The sequence below is a fragment of the Bombina bombina genome, chromosome 2, assembly GCF_027579735.1.
Source record: "Bombina bombina isolate aBomBom1 chromosome 2, aBomBom1.pri, whole genome shotgun sequence".
Taxonomy (NCBI): Eukaryota; Metazoa; Chordata; class Amphibia; order Anura; family Bombinatoridae; genus Bombina; species Bombina bombina.
The window spans coordinates 1403229149-1403244237 of NC_069500.1; the positions used below are offsets into that span (position 1 = coordinate 1403229149).

At 40.7% G+C, this 15089-nt stretch overlaps 1 protein-coding gene across 1 annotated transcript in view; it reads right to left on the reverse strand.

The window, feature by feature from the left end:
* Positions 1-3968: 3968 nt before the first annotated feature.
* VAX2 (ventral anterior homeobox 2) overlaps positions 3969-15089 on the reverse strand; it is a 236124-nt gene continuing 225003 nt past the window's right edge. Inside the window, exon 3 of the mRNA XM_053700339.1 lies at positions 3969-4430. Within this exon, the coding sequence (XP_053556314.1) occupies positions 3969-4430 (462 nt within the window). The remainder of the gene's footprint in view (positions 4431-15089) is intronic.

Below are 15089 nucleotides of genomic sequence, written 5' to 3' on the forward strand. Positions count from 1 at the left end.
GTAGGATAGCCATATACTTATCCATGCATTAATCAGTATGTAGGATAGCCGTATGCTTATCCCAGGCATTAATCAGTATGTAGGATAGCCTTATGCTTATTACAGGCATTAGTTAGTATGTAGGATAGCCTTATGGTTATCCCAGGCTTTAATCAGTATGTAGGATAGCCGTATGCTTATCACAGGCATTAATCAGTATGTACGATAGCCGTATGCTTATCACAGGCATTAATCAGTATGTAGGATAGCCTTATGCTTATCCCATGCATTAAATAGTACGTAGGATAGCCGTATACTTATCCCAGGCATTAATCAGTATGTAGGATAGCCGTATGCTTATAACAGGCATTAATCAGTATGTAGGGTAGTCTTATGCTTATCCCAGTCATTAATCAGTATGTAGGATAGCCTTCTGCCTCTCCCAGGCATTCATTCATATGTAGGATAGCCTCATGCTTATCACAGGCATTAATTAGAATGTAAGGTAGCTTTATGCTGATCCCAGGCATTAATTAGTATGTAGGATAGCCTTATGCTTATCCCATGTATTAATAAGTATGTAAAATAGCCTTATGCTTATCACAGGCAATAATCAGTATGTATGATAACCGTATGCTTATCACAGGCATTAATCAATATGTAGGATAGCCTTATGCTTATCCCAGGCATTAATAAGTATGTAGGATAGCTGTATGCTTATTCCAGGCATTAATAAGTATGTAGGATAGCTGTATGCTTATTCCAGGCATTAATCAGTATGTAGGATAGCTGTATGCTTATCCCAGGCATTAATCAGTACATAGGATAACCTTAAGCTTATCACAGGCATTACTTAGTATGTAGGATAGCCGCATGCTTATCCCAGGCATTAATCAGTACGTAGGATAGCCGTATGCTTATCCTAGGCATTTAATTAGTACATAGGATAGCCATATGCTTATCTAGGCTTTAATCAGTATGTAGGATAGCTGTATGCTTTTCCCAGGCATTAGTTGGTATGTAGGATAGCCTTATGCTTATCCCAGGCATTAGTTGGTATGTAGGATAGCCTTATGCTTATCCCAGGCATTAATCTGTATGTATGATAGCTGTATGCTTATCCCAGGCATCAATCAGTATGTAGGATAGCCGTATGCTTATCACAGGCATTAGTTAGTATGTAGGATAGCATTATGCTTTTCCCAGGCTTTAGTTAGCATGTAGGATAGCCTTTTGGTTATCCCAAGCATGGATTAGTACATAGGATAGCCATATGCTTACCCCAGGCATTAATCAGTATGTAGGATAGCATTATGCTTATCCCAGGCATTAATCAGTATGTAGGATAGCCTTATGTTTATCCCAGGCATTAGTTAGTACATATGATAGCCTTATGCTTATCCCAAACATTAATCAGTATGTTGGATAGCCTTATGCTAATCCCAGGCATTAATCAGTATGTAGTACAACTTTATGCTTATACTAGGCAATAATCAGTACATAGGATAGCCTTATGCTTATTCCAGGCATTAATCAGTATGTAGGATAGCCGTATGCGTATCCCAGGCATTAATCAGTACGTAGGATAGCTTTATGCTTATCCCAGGGATTCTTGAAGTCCTCTACAGTGTTTGTCATTGTCACCTCAATCAACCACCCTTTCTGTAAAGAATTTTCCGCAAATCACTCCTAAATCTACTACCCTTCAGCTTGAGATCATGACCCCTTAGTTTTTTTTTTTTTTTTTTAAATATTGAAGAAATATGTATAAATTGTGGCGCCATACTGTAACTTATGTTTCACTTATCTTATCTGCTGAGACCACTTAGGGACATATATTAATTAGAGAACAAACAATCACTCTGTAGAATGCTGCAAGGATAAGGCTTGTGAAGTCTCATTTAAAAAAATATTACAAAGGTTGTTTTTTTAAATATATATAAGTAAACATTTTATATTAAAATATGTAGTGTTTAATTCCCTGTAAACCCTCTGAATTGTTCTGATTTTATTAAAGGAAGATATAATACAATCTTGGACAGGTTATCCCTTTTTTCCAAATAGGACTCCCTGCCATTACTTCTGTTTATTATTATTATTGTTTATATTATTATTAATAATAATGACAATAATATTAATAACAATTAAACTCATTCCATTTTTTCCGCCCCTCTCAAATCTTAGTGAATCTAGAACAACAGCAATAAAAAAAAATGGTTTAGTTTATTAAAGAAACGCTAGTACAATGACCTAGATTCAATTAAACTCATTAGTGAATATGTCACTGATTAAAACTCGCCACAACTTTGTCCTCATCAGAGCTGCGAGTGGCAAGTTCAGCTCCACTGAAATCACAAAAGTCACTTCTATCTCGCAACTGTTCATTTCTCGCCACGCAGAACAAGTTTCATTGTCAGGAATGCCGGATTCACAAAAGTGCATTTAAGACATTACAGAACCAACAAATAAAAAATAAATAAAAAAAATACACCTTCTATAAAAAAAGCTCACTCTAACATATGCACAAAAGACAATTTCAAAAAAAGTTTCAGGAAAAAAAAAGAATAAAAAAGCAGACAACATTCTCATCTTTTAAATAGAGAGACACAACTATAAAGCAAAAACGCTTTTTTTTAAAATTTTACATGCAATAAAATATCCTAACCATTGTGAGGCCTTTATTCTCAGTGATTTTTACAAACTTGCATTTCAGCCAATCAGTGCAGACTTATGTATAACTCCACAGGAGTTAGCACAATGTTATTTATAGAGCGCACATGAACTTGCACTGTCTAGCTGTGAAAAGCTAATAAAATGCACTGAGATAAGAGGCAGCCTTCAAGTGCAAAATCAGCCTATGAGCCTACCTAGTTTTAACCTTTAGCAAAGAATACCAAGAGAACAATGCAAATTTGATTAAACAGTAAATTAGAAAGTTGTTTAAAAGTGCATGGCCTATCTGAATCCTGACATTTTAATTTTGACTTTACTGTCCCTTTAACAATTGTACCCAGAACCTGTTTCAGACGCGTTTCACCGTTGTTTTAGTTGTAATTATTGCTTGTATGCTTAGCCAACACTGTGCAAGATATCATGCACTGGGCATTTAAAATGACCATATATGTAAATGGCAGGAACACCCACTGGCAATTGGCTATAAAAGATAGATGTATATAGCCTCAATGAATTTAAAAAAATGATCTCACCTGAACAAGACCCTATTACAGTATATTGAGCGTCTATGTTTCTGATGCAGATAATCATTACATTTGTAGGGGAACAAATATGTTATACTGATATCATTTGCATTAAATAATGTGTATCTCCTTTAGATAATAAAAAATACACCTTAAGACTGAGTAGAGTCGGACATTTATTAATTCCATTAAAAACTTTTGGAAAGCAGAAGATCTGATAATGTGTGACGCAACAATTAATAGACATATGGTACATGTGGACAATTCCTTGGTAACACAAATTTCATTGTGTTGTGGAAACAATTGGTTTGTTTTTCTGTTCAAGATCTTAGCACATATCCACAGTAATATGCCCAAAATTTTGTAGTTCCAATTTTTTTACAGCCCAGAATTACATAGCAAAAGTGCCAAGATTATATTATTTTTGACAATGCATTTATCTGCCCAAAGATTCTAGAAAGAGGATGACCCAGAAATCAGATACCTGCCCCTTTATTCTATAAATGTTTTTGATGATGAAGATGATGATAGCATTAAAATGTGACATGAGTGTTTAAGGATCATCTAAATGTGGTTACAACCAATTGTACTGGTGCTCTCATCTTTCTCGATCAAAAAAACCTTCATACTTTCTATATAGTATCTCAGATTTTGTTACCACAGTGAAACAAACACACGCCACTAGACACATTTATTAAACAGTCTTCCACTAGCAAACCAGTCACTGGGTGTGTCACTGGGAAGCAAACACAGTGTTTTTTTTGACACATTTATTCCAATGAAGTTTCTTTATTAAGTTGGCTTTTTGCTTGTTGTATTGTCCTTTCTTTCCAGGCGCATATAAGGCTCAAATGCTGAGCTGCCCAGTCCATATCCAGGTGGAATTTCATGTAGACCTCCCAATAAAGGACCGGGGAAACAAATAGGGGCTGTTAATCTTGGAGAGGAAGAAGTGGCTAAGGAAGGAACTTGGAGCGTGAAGGCACCAGATCCGGGTGGAGTACTGCTTATACCTGGTGAAGTGCTTCCTGAAGTCCCTAGGCTGGAACCATTTCCTGAAGAAGTCCCCATGGGGTTTTGACTAGGAGAGAGCAAATTGGGGGGTGCTGGCACGGACAAAAGTCTACCTTGTTCCAACAACCGTAAAATATTGCAAGTTGCAAATGATTCAGAGGTGGAAGAGGAACGTTTCTCAGAGTCTCTGCTCTGATCCTTCTTCTGCTTAGTTCTCCTGTTTTGGAACCACACCTTGACCTGAGGTTGAATAAAAGAAAACAAAAAGATAGAAAAAGTCTATAAGTAACAGAAAAATTACTCCAGTCATAATATTTCAGTTTGATTCTCAGGTACATTTGTTTATGCTTATTGGTTGATTAAGCCTTTGGCATATGATTGCCTAGATTTTTGATAATGGGAAATAAAATATATACACAGGCATTTTGCATTTATTCAGGATCTATTTGTATGTTTTAATAATATGATCCTTATGTACTGTAGGTGTTAAGAATTGCCTGGCACAGGTTCCACGAATACTATCTGATTAACTTGTGCACTCACTGGTGCCAAATACCATAACATTTACCTAATAATAAACTATGGGTAGTGATCATAAATGCATGTGCCCAAATTGGTGATAATCTTTAAGAAAATCATCTTACATGAATGATGGTATTAGCAGTGAGTAGTATAGCAAGCAGTAGCAAAAGGGCATCACTACAAACTGCAGGTTAATTCCATTTTAGTTTGCATTCTACTTTGAGCAGTAGTGCCAAGGTTTGCCACCCCAGGCCTAGACTTACCTAGTGCAGTTGATGGTAGGTGTATTGGGCAGCTAATTATGTAATATCACAGTGGGAGTGCTTCAAAATTATTTATTTATAGTGCATTTTTATTATACATGTCAACATTTTATAGTACAATCTCAAAGTCTAAAATGTCCCTTAACACAAGCCATTTTATAAGATGCACTAATATCTTATTCTCTGTCATAAACAGGTGTGCTGTGATGATGAGCACAGGGACCTGTTTCCCACATGGTGGGGATTACACACATTTATTTTATCCAACAGCTTCGGCTTTCTAACCCAGGAGAATTCATTTTCAACCAAACTACCTGGAAAGGAATAATTTAGCGTGCATATTCCTGCTCGCTTGCATTATTGGCAAAATAACAGAACAAAGGAAACTACAATATAATACATTGCACTAAAATAAAACAAGATACAAATATATATTTATAACTGATTTACCATATTTTAGGAGGTTTACTTGCTTGTTGAGGGTACAAATGCAATACGAGTAATTGACTAACAAAATATCATGAGACAAAAGGTGCAAGGCTCTTTGACAAGAGCCAGTGGTGTTGGAAAAAAGGTTTTCAGTGAGTGAGGTACAAACATGAAATGAGAACTAAGAATAGGAGGCAACCAGATGTTTTATTGGATATTATGAAGATCAATGTTATATACAGTGTGTGCTGGCAACTATAGATAGAGAGAAACATAGAGCGAGAGTGGTACAGAGAGAGAAAGAGAGAGTGGCACAGAGAGAGAGAGAGAGAGAGAGAGATAGAGTGGTACAAAGAGAGATAGAGAGTGGTACAGAGAGAGATAGAGAGTGGTACAGAGAGAGAGAGAGAGAGAGAGAGAGAGGGAGAGAGAGAGAGAGGTACAGAGCAAGAGAAAGATAGAGAGTGGTACAGAGAGAAAGAGAGAGAGAAAGATAGAGAGTGGTACAGAGAGAGAGAGAAAGAGAGAGATATAAAGTGGTGCAGAGATAGAGAAAGATAGAGAGTGGTACAGAGAGAGAGAGAGGTACAGAGAGAGAGAAAGATAGAGAGTGTTACAGAGAGAGAAAGAGAGAAGGGGGAGAGAGAGAGAGAGAGAGAGAGAGAGAGAGAGAGAGAGAGAGAGAGAGATAAAGTGGTACACAGAGAGAGAAAGATAGAGAGTGGTACAGAGAGAGAGAAAGAGAGAAGGGAGAGAGAAAGATAGAGAGTGGTACAGAGAGAGAAAGAGAGAAGGGGGGAGAGAGAGAAAGATAGAGAGTGGTACAGAGAGAGAGAGAGAGAAAGAGAGAAGGGAGAGAGAGAGAGAAAGATAGAGAGTGGTACAGAGAGAGAGAGAGAGAGAGAGAGAGAGAGAGAGAGAGAGAGAGAGAAAGTGATACAGAGATAGAGAAAGATAGAGAGTGGTACAGACAGAAAGAGAGAGAGAGGTACAGAGAGTGGTACAGAGAGAGAGAGAAGGGGCAGAGAGAGAGAGAGAGAGAGAGTGGTACAGAGAGAGAGAGGTAAAGGGAGAGAGAGAGAGAGAGAGAGAGAGAGAGAGTGGTAAAGAGAGAGAGAGGGAAAGATAGAGAGAGTGGTACAGAGAGAGAGAGAAAAATAGATAGATACATAGATAGAGAGTGCTAGAGAAAAATAGAGAGTGGTACAGAGAGAGAGAGAGAGCGAGAGTGGTAAAGAGAGAGAGAGGGAAGAGAGAGAGTGGTACAGAGAGAGAGAGTGGTACAGAGAGAGAGAGGGGGGAAAGAGAGAGAGTGGTAAAGAGAGAGAGAGAAAGACAGAGTGGTACAGAGAGAAAGAGAGAGAGAGAAAGAAAGAGTGGTACAGAGAGAGAGAGAGAGAGAGATGGGGGGGAAGAGAGAGAGTTAAAGAGAGAGATTGAGTGGTACAGAGAGAGAGAGAGAGAGGTACAGAGAGAGAGAAAGATAGAGAGTGGTACAGAGAGAGAGAGGGAGAAAGATAGAGAGTGGTACAGAGAGAGAGAGAGAGAGAGAGAGAGAGAGATAGAGAAGGGGAGAGAGAGAGAGAAAGATAGAGAGTAGTACAGAGAGAGAGAGAGAGAGAGAGAGAGAGAGGTACAGAGAGAGAGAGAGAGAGAGAGAGAGAGAGAAAGAGTGGTAAAGAGAGAGAGGGAAGAGAGAGAGTGGTACAGAGAGAGAGGGGGGGAAGAGAGAGAGTGGGAAAGAGAGAGAGAGAGAGAGAGAGAGAGTGGTACACAGAGAGAGAGGGAGAGCGAGAGGGGGGAAGAGAGAGAGATAAAGACAGAGTGGTACAGAAAGAGAGAGAGAGAAAGACAGAGTGGTACAGAGAAAGAGAGAGAGAAAAAGATAGAGTGGTACAGAGAGAGAGATAGATAGATAGATAGATAGATAGAGAGTGGTACATAAAGAGAGAGAGAGAGAGTTATAGAGAGTGGTAAAGAAAGAAAGAGATAGAGTGGAAGAGATAGAAAGGGAAAGAGAGAAAGTGGTACAGAGAGAGAGAGAGAGAGAGAGAGAGAGAGAGAGAGAGAGAGAAAGAGAGTGGTAAAGAGAGAGAGGGAAAGAGAGAGAGTGGTACAGAGAGGGGGAGGGAAAGATAGAGAGTGGTACAGAGAGAAAGAGAGAGAGAGAAAGATAGATGATAGATAGATAGATAAATAGATAGATAGTGGTACAGAGAGAGAGAGAGAGAGAGAGAGAGAGAGAGAGAGTGAAATAAAGAGTGGTATAGAGAGAGAGAGTGGTATAGAGAGAGAGAGTTGTATAGAGAGAGAGAGTGAGAAAGATAGAGTGGTAGAGAGAGAGAGAGAGAAAGTGAGAGAGAGAGTGATACAGAGAGATAGAAAGATAGATGATAGATAGATATAGAGTGGTACAGAGAGAGAGAGAGAGAGAGAGAGGTACAGAGAGAGAGGGGGGAAGAGAGAGAGTGGGAAAGAGAGAGAGAGAGAGAGAGAGAGAGACAGAGTGGTACACAGAGAGAGAGGGAGAGCGAGAGGGGGGGAAGAGAGAGAGATAAAGACAGAGTGGTACAGAAAGAGAGAGAGATAAAGACAGAGTGGTACAGAAAGAGAGATAGAGAAAGACAGAGTGGTACAGAGAAAGAGAGAGAGAAAAAGATAGAGTGGTACAGAGAGAGAGAGTTATAGAGAGTGGTAAAGAAAGAAAGAGATAGAGTGGAAGAGATAGAAAGGGAAAGAGAGAAAGTGGTACAGAGAGAGAGAGAGAGAGAGAGAGAGAGAGAGAGAGAGAGAGAGAGAGAGAGAGAGAGGTACAGAGAGAGAGGGGGGAAGAGAGAGAGTGGGAAAGAGAGAGAGAGGAGAGAGAGAGAGAGAGACAGAGTGGTACACAGAGAGAGAGGGAGAGCGAGAGGGGGGGAAGAGAGAGAGATAAAGACAGAGTGGTACAGAAAGAGAGAGAGAGAAAGACAGAGTGGTACAGAGAAGAGAGAGAGAAAAAGATAGAGTGGTACAGAGAGAGAGATAGATAGATAGATAGATAGATAGATAGAGAGTGGTACATAAAGAGAGAGAGAGAGTTATAGAGAGTGGTAAAGAAAGAAAGAGATAGAGTGGAAGAGATAGAAAGGGAAAGAGAGAAAGTGGTACAGAGAGAGAGAGAGAGAGAGAGAGAGAGAGAGAGAGAGAAAGAGAGTGGTAAAGAGAGAGAGGGAAAGAGAGAGAGTGGTACAGAGAGGGGGAGGGAAAGATAGAGAGTGGTACAGAGAGAAAGAGAGAGAGAAAGATAGATGATAGATAGATAGATAAATAGATAGATAGTGGTACAGAGAGAGAGAGAGAGAGTGAAATAAAGAGTGGTATAGAGAGAGAGAGTGGTATAGAGAGAGAGAGTTGTATAGAGAGAGAGAGTGAGAAAGATAGAGTGGTAGAGAGAGAGAGAGAGAAAGTGAGAGAGAGAGTGATACAGAGAGATAGAAAGATAGATGATAGATAGATATAGAGTGGTACAGAGAGAGAGAGAGAGAGAGAGAGGTACAGAGAGAGAGGGGGGGAAGAGAGAGAGTGGGAAAGAGAGAGAGAGAGAGAGAGAGAGAGAGAGAGAGAGACAGAGTGGTACACAGAGAGAGAGGGAGAGCGAGAGGGGGGAAGAGAGAGAGATAAAGACAGAGTGGTACAGAAAGAGAGAGAGATAAAGACAGAGTGGTACAGAAAGAGAGATAGAGAAAGACAGAGTGGTACAGAGAAAGAGAGAGAGAAAAAGATAGAGTGGTACAGAGAGAGAGAGTTATAGAGAGTGGTAAAGAAAGAAAGAGATAGAGTGGAAGAGATAGAAAGGGAAAGAGAGAAAGTGGTACAGAGAGAGAGAGAGAGAGAGAGAGAGAGAGAGAGAGAGAGAAAGAGAGTGGTAAAGAGAGAGAGGGAAAGAGAGAGAGTGGTACAGAGAGGGGGAGGGAAAGATAGAGAGTGGTACAGAGAGAAAGAGAGAGAGAGAAAGATAGATGATAGATAGATAGATAAATAGATAGATAGTGGTACAGAGAGAGAGAGAGAGAGAGTGAAATAAAGAGTGGTATAGAGAGAGAGAGTGGTATAGAGAGAGAGAGTTGTATAGAGAGAGAGAGTGAGAAAGATAGAGTGGTAGAGAGAGAGAGAGAGAAAGTGAGAGAGAGAGTGATACAGAGAGATAGAAAGATAGATGATAGATAGATATAGAGTGGTACAGAGAGAGAGAGAGAGAGAGAGAGAGGTACAGAGAGAGAGGGGGGAAGAGAGAGAGTGGGAAAGAGAGAGAGAGAGAGAGAGAGAGAGAGAGAGAGAGAGAGAGAGAGAGACAGAGTGGTACACAGAGAGAGAGGGAGAGCGAGAGGGGGGAAGAGAGAGAGATAAGACAGAGTGGTACAGAAAGAGAGAGAGATAAAGACAGAGTGGTACAGAAAGAGAGATAGAGAAAGACAGAGTGGTACAGAGAAAGAGAGAGAGGGAAGATAGAAGTTACAGAGAGAGAGAGTTATAGAGAGTGGTAAAGAAAGAAAGAGATAGAGTGGAAGAGATAGAAAGGGAAAGAGAGAAAGTGGTACAGAGAGAGAGAGAGAGAGAGAGAGAGATGAGAGATGAGAGAGAGAGAGATGAGGAGAGAGAGAGAGAGAGAGAGAGAGAGAGAGAGAGATAGAGAGTTGTAGAGAGAGGGAAAGAGAGAGAGTGGTACAGAGAGGGGGAGGGAAAGATAGAGAGTGGTACAGAGAGAAAGAGAGAGAGAGAAAGATAGATGATAGATAGATAGATAAATAGATAGATAGTGGTACAGAGAGAGAGAGAGAGTGAAATAAAGAGTGGTATAGAGAGAGAGAGTGGTATAGAGAGAGAGAGTTGTATAGAGAGAGAGAGTGAGAAAGATAGAGTGGTAGAGAGAGAGATAAAGAGAGAGGTACAGAGAGAGAGAAAGACAGAAAGTGGTACAGGAAGACAGAGAAAGATAGAGAGTTGTACATAAAGAGAGAGAGAGAGAGAGAAAGTGAGAGAGAGAGTGATACAGAGAGATAGAAAGATAGATGATAGATAGATATAGAGTGGTACAGAGAGAGAGAGAGAGAGAGAGAGAGAGAGAAAGATAGAGAGTTGTAGAGAGAGAGAGAGAGTGGTACTGATCATATCTGCAGCAGTCCAGCAAGGGATGAACACGGTACAGTGAGGTAACACTGCAGCTTTAAATGAACTGATGCTAAGGTGTGTTGGGGGAGAGGTGCAGGTGTGTTGGGGTAGAGGTGCAGGTGTGTTGGGATAGAGGTGCAGGTGTGTTGGGGTAGAGGTGCAGGTGTGTTGGGATAGAGGTGCAGGTGTGTTGGGGGTAGAGGTGCAGGTTGTGTGGGGGTAGAGGTGCAGGGTGTGTGTGCAGGTGTGTTGGGGGGTAGAGGTGCAGGTAGTGTGTGCAGTGTGTGTTGGGGGTAGAGGTGCAGGTGTGTTGGGGGTAGAGGTGCAGGTGTGTGTGCAGGTGTGTTGGGGGTAGAGGTGCAGGTGTGTTGGGGGTAGATCTGCAGGTGTGTGTGCAGGTGTGTTGGGGTAGAGGTGCAGGTGTGTGTTCAGGTGTGTTGGGAGTAGAGGTGCAGGTGTGTTGGGGGTAGAGGTGCAGGTGTGTGTGCAGGTGTGTTGGGGTAGAGGTGCAGGTGTGTGTTCAGGTGTGTTGGGAGTAGAGGTGCAGGTGTGTTGGGGGTAGAGGTGCAGGTGTGTGTGCAGGTGTGTTGGGTAGAGGTGCAGGTGTGTGTTCAGGTGTGTTGGGAGTAGAGGTGCAGGTGTGTTGGGGGTAGAGGTGCAGGTGTGTGTGCAGGTGTGTTGGGGTAGAGGTGCAGGTGTGTGTGCAGGTGTGTTGGGTAGAGGTGCAGGTGTGTTGGGGTAGAGGTGCAGGTGTGTTGAGGTAGAGGTGCAGGTGTGTTGGGGGAGAGGTGCAGGTGTGTGTGCAGGTGTGTTGGGGGTAGAGGTGCAGGTGTGTTGGGGGTAGAGGTGCAGGTGTGTGTGCAGGTGTGTTGGGGGTAGAGGTGCAGGTGTGTTGGGGTAGAGGTGCAGGTGTGTGTGCAGGTGTGTTGGGTAGAGGTGCAGGTGTGTTGGGGTAGAGGTGCAGGTGTGTTGGGGTAGAGGTGCAGGTGTGTTGGGGGAGAGGTGCAGGTGTGTGTGCAGGTGTGTTGGGGGTAGAGGTGCAGGTGTGTTGGGGGTAGAGGTGCAGGTGTGTTTGGGGAGAGGTGCAGGTGTGTTGGGGGAGAGGTGCAGGTGTGTTGGGGGAGAGGTGCGAGGGTGGTTTTGTGGGAGAGGTGCAGGTGTGTGTTGGGGGAGAGGTGCAGGTGTGTTCGGATAGAGGTGCAGGTGTGTTGGGGATAGAGGTGCAGGTGTGTTGGGGGTAGAGGTGCAGGTGTGTTGGGGGTAGAGGTGCAGGTGTGTTGGGGCAGAGGTGCAGGTGTGTTAGGATAGAGGTGCAGGTGTGTTGGGGGAGAGGTGCAGGTGTGTTGGGGTAGAGGTGCAGGTGTGTTGGGATAGAGGTGCAGGTGTGTGGGGTAGAGGTGCAGGTGTGTTGGGATAGAGGTGCAGGTGTGTTGGGGGAGAGGATGGCAGCACGCTTAAAGAATCTTTTCAACTAGGCTAAGTGGGGGAGGGTCAGTCTAAGCATAATAGAACAGGACTGATCAGTCTGTGAATATGTCACACCTAGAATATCTCAAGGAAGGGATGACAGAAGGGTACATTTAATGTCACATTAGAAAAGTTTGAGGAAAGCATAGCAGAAAGCACATGAAAAGTAAATGTATGACAGCAAATGCAAGAAGCATGATGGGTAAAATTGGGAGCTGACACTCTTAGTTGCAGAAAGGACAATGATATTATCAGTATAAACCAAAACTTGGTGGAATGATTAACATAACTGGGGCAGTTAACTTAGAGGGTTATACTTTATTTAGGAGGGACAGGAGTAATAAAAGGGGTGGAGGAATCTGCATGTATAAGAGGCCGACTACAACAGTGCAACTCTTGGAAGGACCCTCTACCCATTTGATCCCTGTAATTGTTTTTATATACCACCTATGTTCATAGCGCTGCGGAACCTGTTAGCGCTCTACAAATGCTCGATGATAATAATAATAATGTATATTAAAGTGAATGTCAATTTTGATGCTAAAGTGCCCGGTTTTTAAAAAAATCGATTATAAACAGGGGCACTTTAATTCATCAAAATTTACATTTCACTCCTGTTGTGGAAAAAAACTTACCTTTTAAACTTGACAGTCGCTCCAGCTTCCTCCACCCGTCGCAAAGCCTTTTCCTGGGTCTAAAATGAGGGGATCCAGCTTCCTCCAATCACGAGCGTTGAATCAGACACTGATTTCCCCCGGGGGTAAGCCGTGATTGGAGGATGACCTATCCATCATTTCTGACGTCAGAAATGGCTTGCAACGACAGTAGGAAGCTGGAGCTGCTGTCAAGTTTAAAAGGTAAGTTTTTTTTCACAACAGGAGTGAAATGTAAATTTTGATGAATTAAAGTGCCCCTGTTTTTAATCGAATTTTTAAAAACCGGGCACTTAGCATCAAAATTGACATTCACTTTAAACCTGACCTTAAATCTACAAAAAAGGAAGATATTTATGATGATACAGTTTGATATGTAGAGACCATGTGGGTTGAAAATGAGGGAGGGGGGGGGAATCCTAAAAAATATTACTAGGAAAATGCTACAAGCCCCCTAAAAATAGTGACATGGAGAAAACTCAACTAATAATGCAAATAGGAAAGGCTGCTTATAATAACATGCTGTAATTAAGGGAGATTTTAACTACCCGAGATAAAAACTGGGCCAATTAAACTAGTAATTCAGCTATGGGGATAGATTTTTAAATGTTCTCAGGGATAACTTATTGTCACAATTAATAGAGGAGCCAACTAGGAGTAAAGCTATATTGGGATTTAGTGCTATCAAACGACACAGATATAATATCAAACATAGAAGTTAAATGAACATTTGGGTAACAGTGATCATAACATGGTCACATTTGAAATCACTTTCCATAAGCAGTGTCTTAAAGGTTTAATTAACAAAATAATGTGATACAAATCCAAACAAAGGATTTAAAGGCGAGTGAGTCTTTGTTTCCAATGAATCCAAATGGTGTGTGTCAGAAAATACTTTGTCTACATGTATGGTTATTCATTGATTGTCTTAAATCATTGAATTTTGCTTTCTTAAAATTAAAAGTCTTAATTAAAGCTTTTATACAAATAAAAGCACAAAAAGTGATCACATACAAAATAAATTAAATAAAAATCCAAACAAAGGATATAAACTAGAGTGAGTCTTTCTATTTCCAATGAAATCCAAATGTTGGTGTCACATGAATCAAAAAAGTCCACCGTTTCAATTCCCTCTGGATTCCCAGTGGATCTTAAAGAAAAATCTGATATAGTGTAATACCTCAATGAATGAGATGGATATAATGCAGAAAGACGTACTCACACTTTCAAGAGCCTACCATAAGCTCATGTATATGGCGATCCTGATTCACAACGCTGTCAGGATCAGCGATACAGATAGCTGGAAATCCGATGTATATCTATATAAAAGTGCTTGTGAAAGAAAGACACAATAGTGTGATATGGTAAATACACGGCTCAGGTTGTCTTGCTACTCAGCTCTGGGTGAATTGCAGTCTTGGTATAAGCCACAGAGTCAGCTATGCAACAATAAATGAACACTTGGTAAAATGGTAAAATTTACTAAAATCAAACATACAACTCATAATATATATATGTATGCCAGTGTACAGTTACTCAGGGGTAAAGTATAAATATTCTATTCCATACAATGTATCTAGTCCTTAGAAGCGGGATGGCTCCAGATTAAACTCTCGGCAAACAATGTATCAAAAGACTCAGGATTGATGTCAGTAACGTCACAATGAGAGGGAGCTACAACGTATCATTTTTTTGTATTGTTGCATAGCTGTCTTGGTGGCTTATACCGAGACTAGCAATTCATCCAGAGCTATATAGATATACATCGGATTTCCAGCTATCTGTATCGCTGATCCTGACAGCGTTTGTGAATCAGGAACCGCCATAGTAATGAGCTTATAGTAGCTCTTGAAAGTGTGAGTACGTCTTTCTGCATTATATACATCTGATTCATTGAGGTATTACACTATATCAGAATTTTCTTTAAGATCCACTGGGAATCCCAAAAGGAATCAAAAGGGTGGTCTTTTTTGATTCATGTGACACAACATTTGGAATTAATTGGAAATAGAAAGACTCACTCTAGTTTATATCCTTGTTTGGATTTGGTATTAAATTTATTTTGTTCACTTTATTGTATGTGATCACTTTTTGTGCTTTTTATTTGTATAAAGCTTTAATTAAGACTTTAAATTTTAAGAAAGCAAAATTCAAGGATTTAAGAAAATCAGATGAATAACATACATGTGGACAAAGTATTTTCTAATAAAAATACAGAGGATGCATGGATAACATTTAAACTTTGTTAAATAAATATACACATCAACACACAACCACATGATTATAAAAGTAAAATAAACAAATCCATGCCAATGTGGCTAAATAAATTTTATTTTTCAATTTTCTTTCCCTTAAGGACCAGGGCTATTTTTACATTTCTTCGGTGTTTTTTGTTTAGCTGTAATTTTCATCTTACT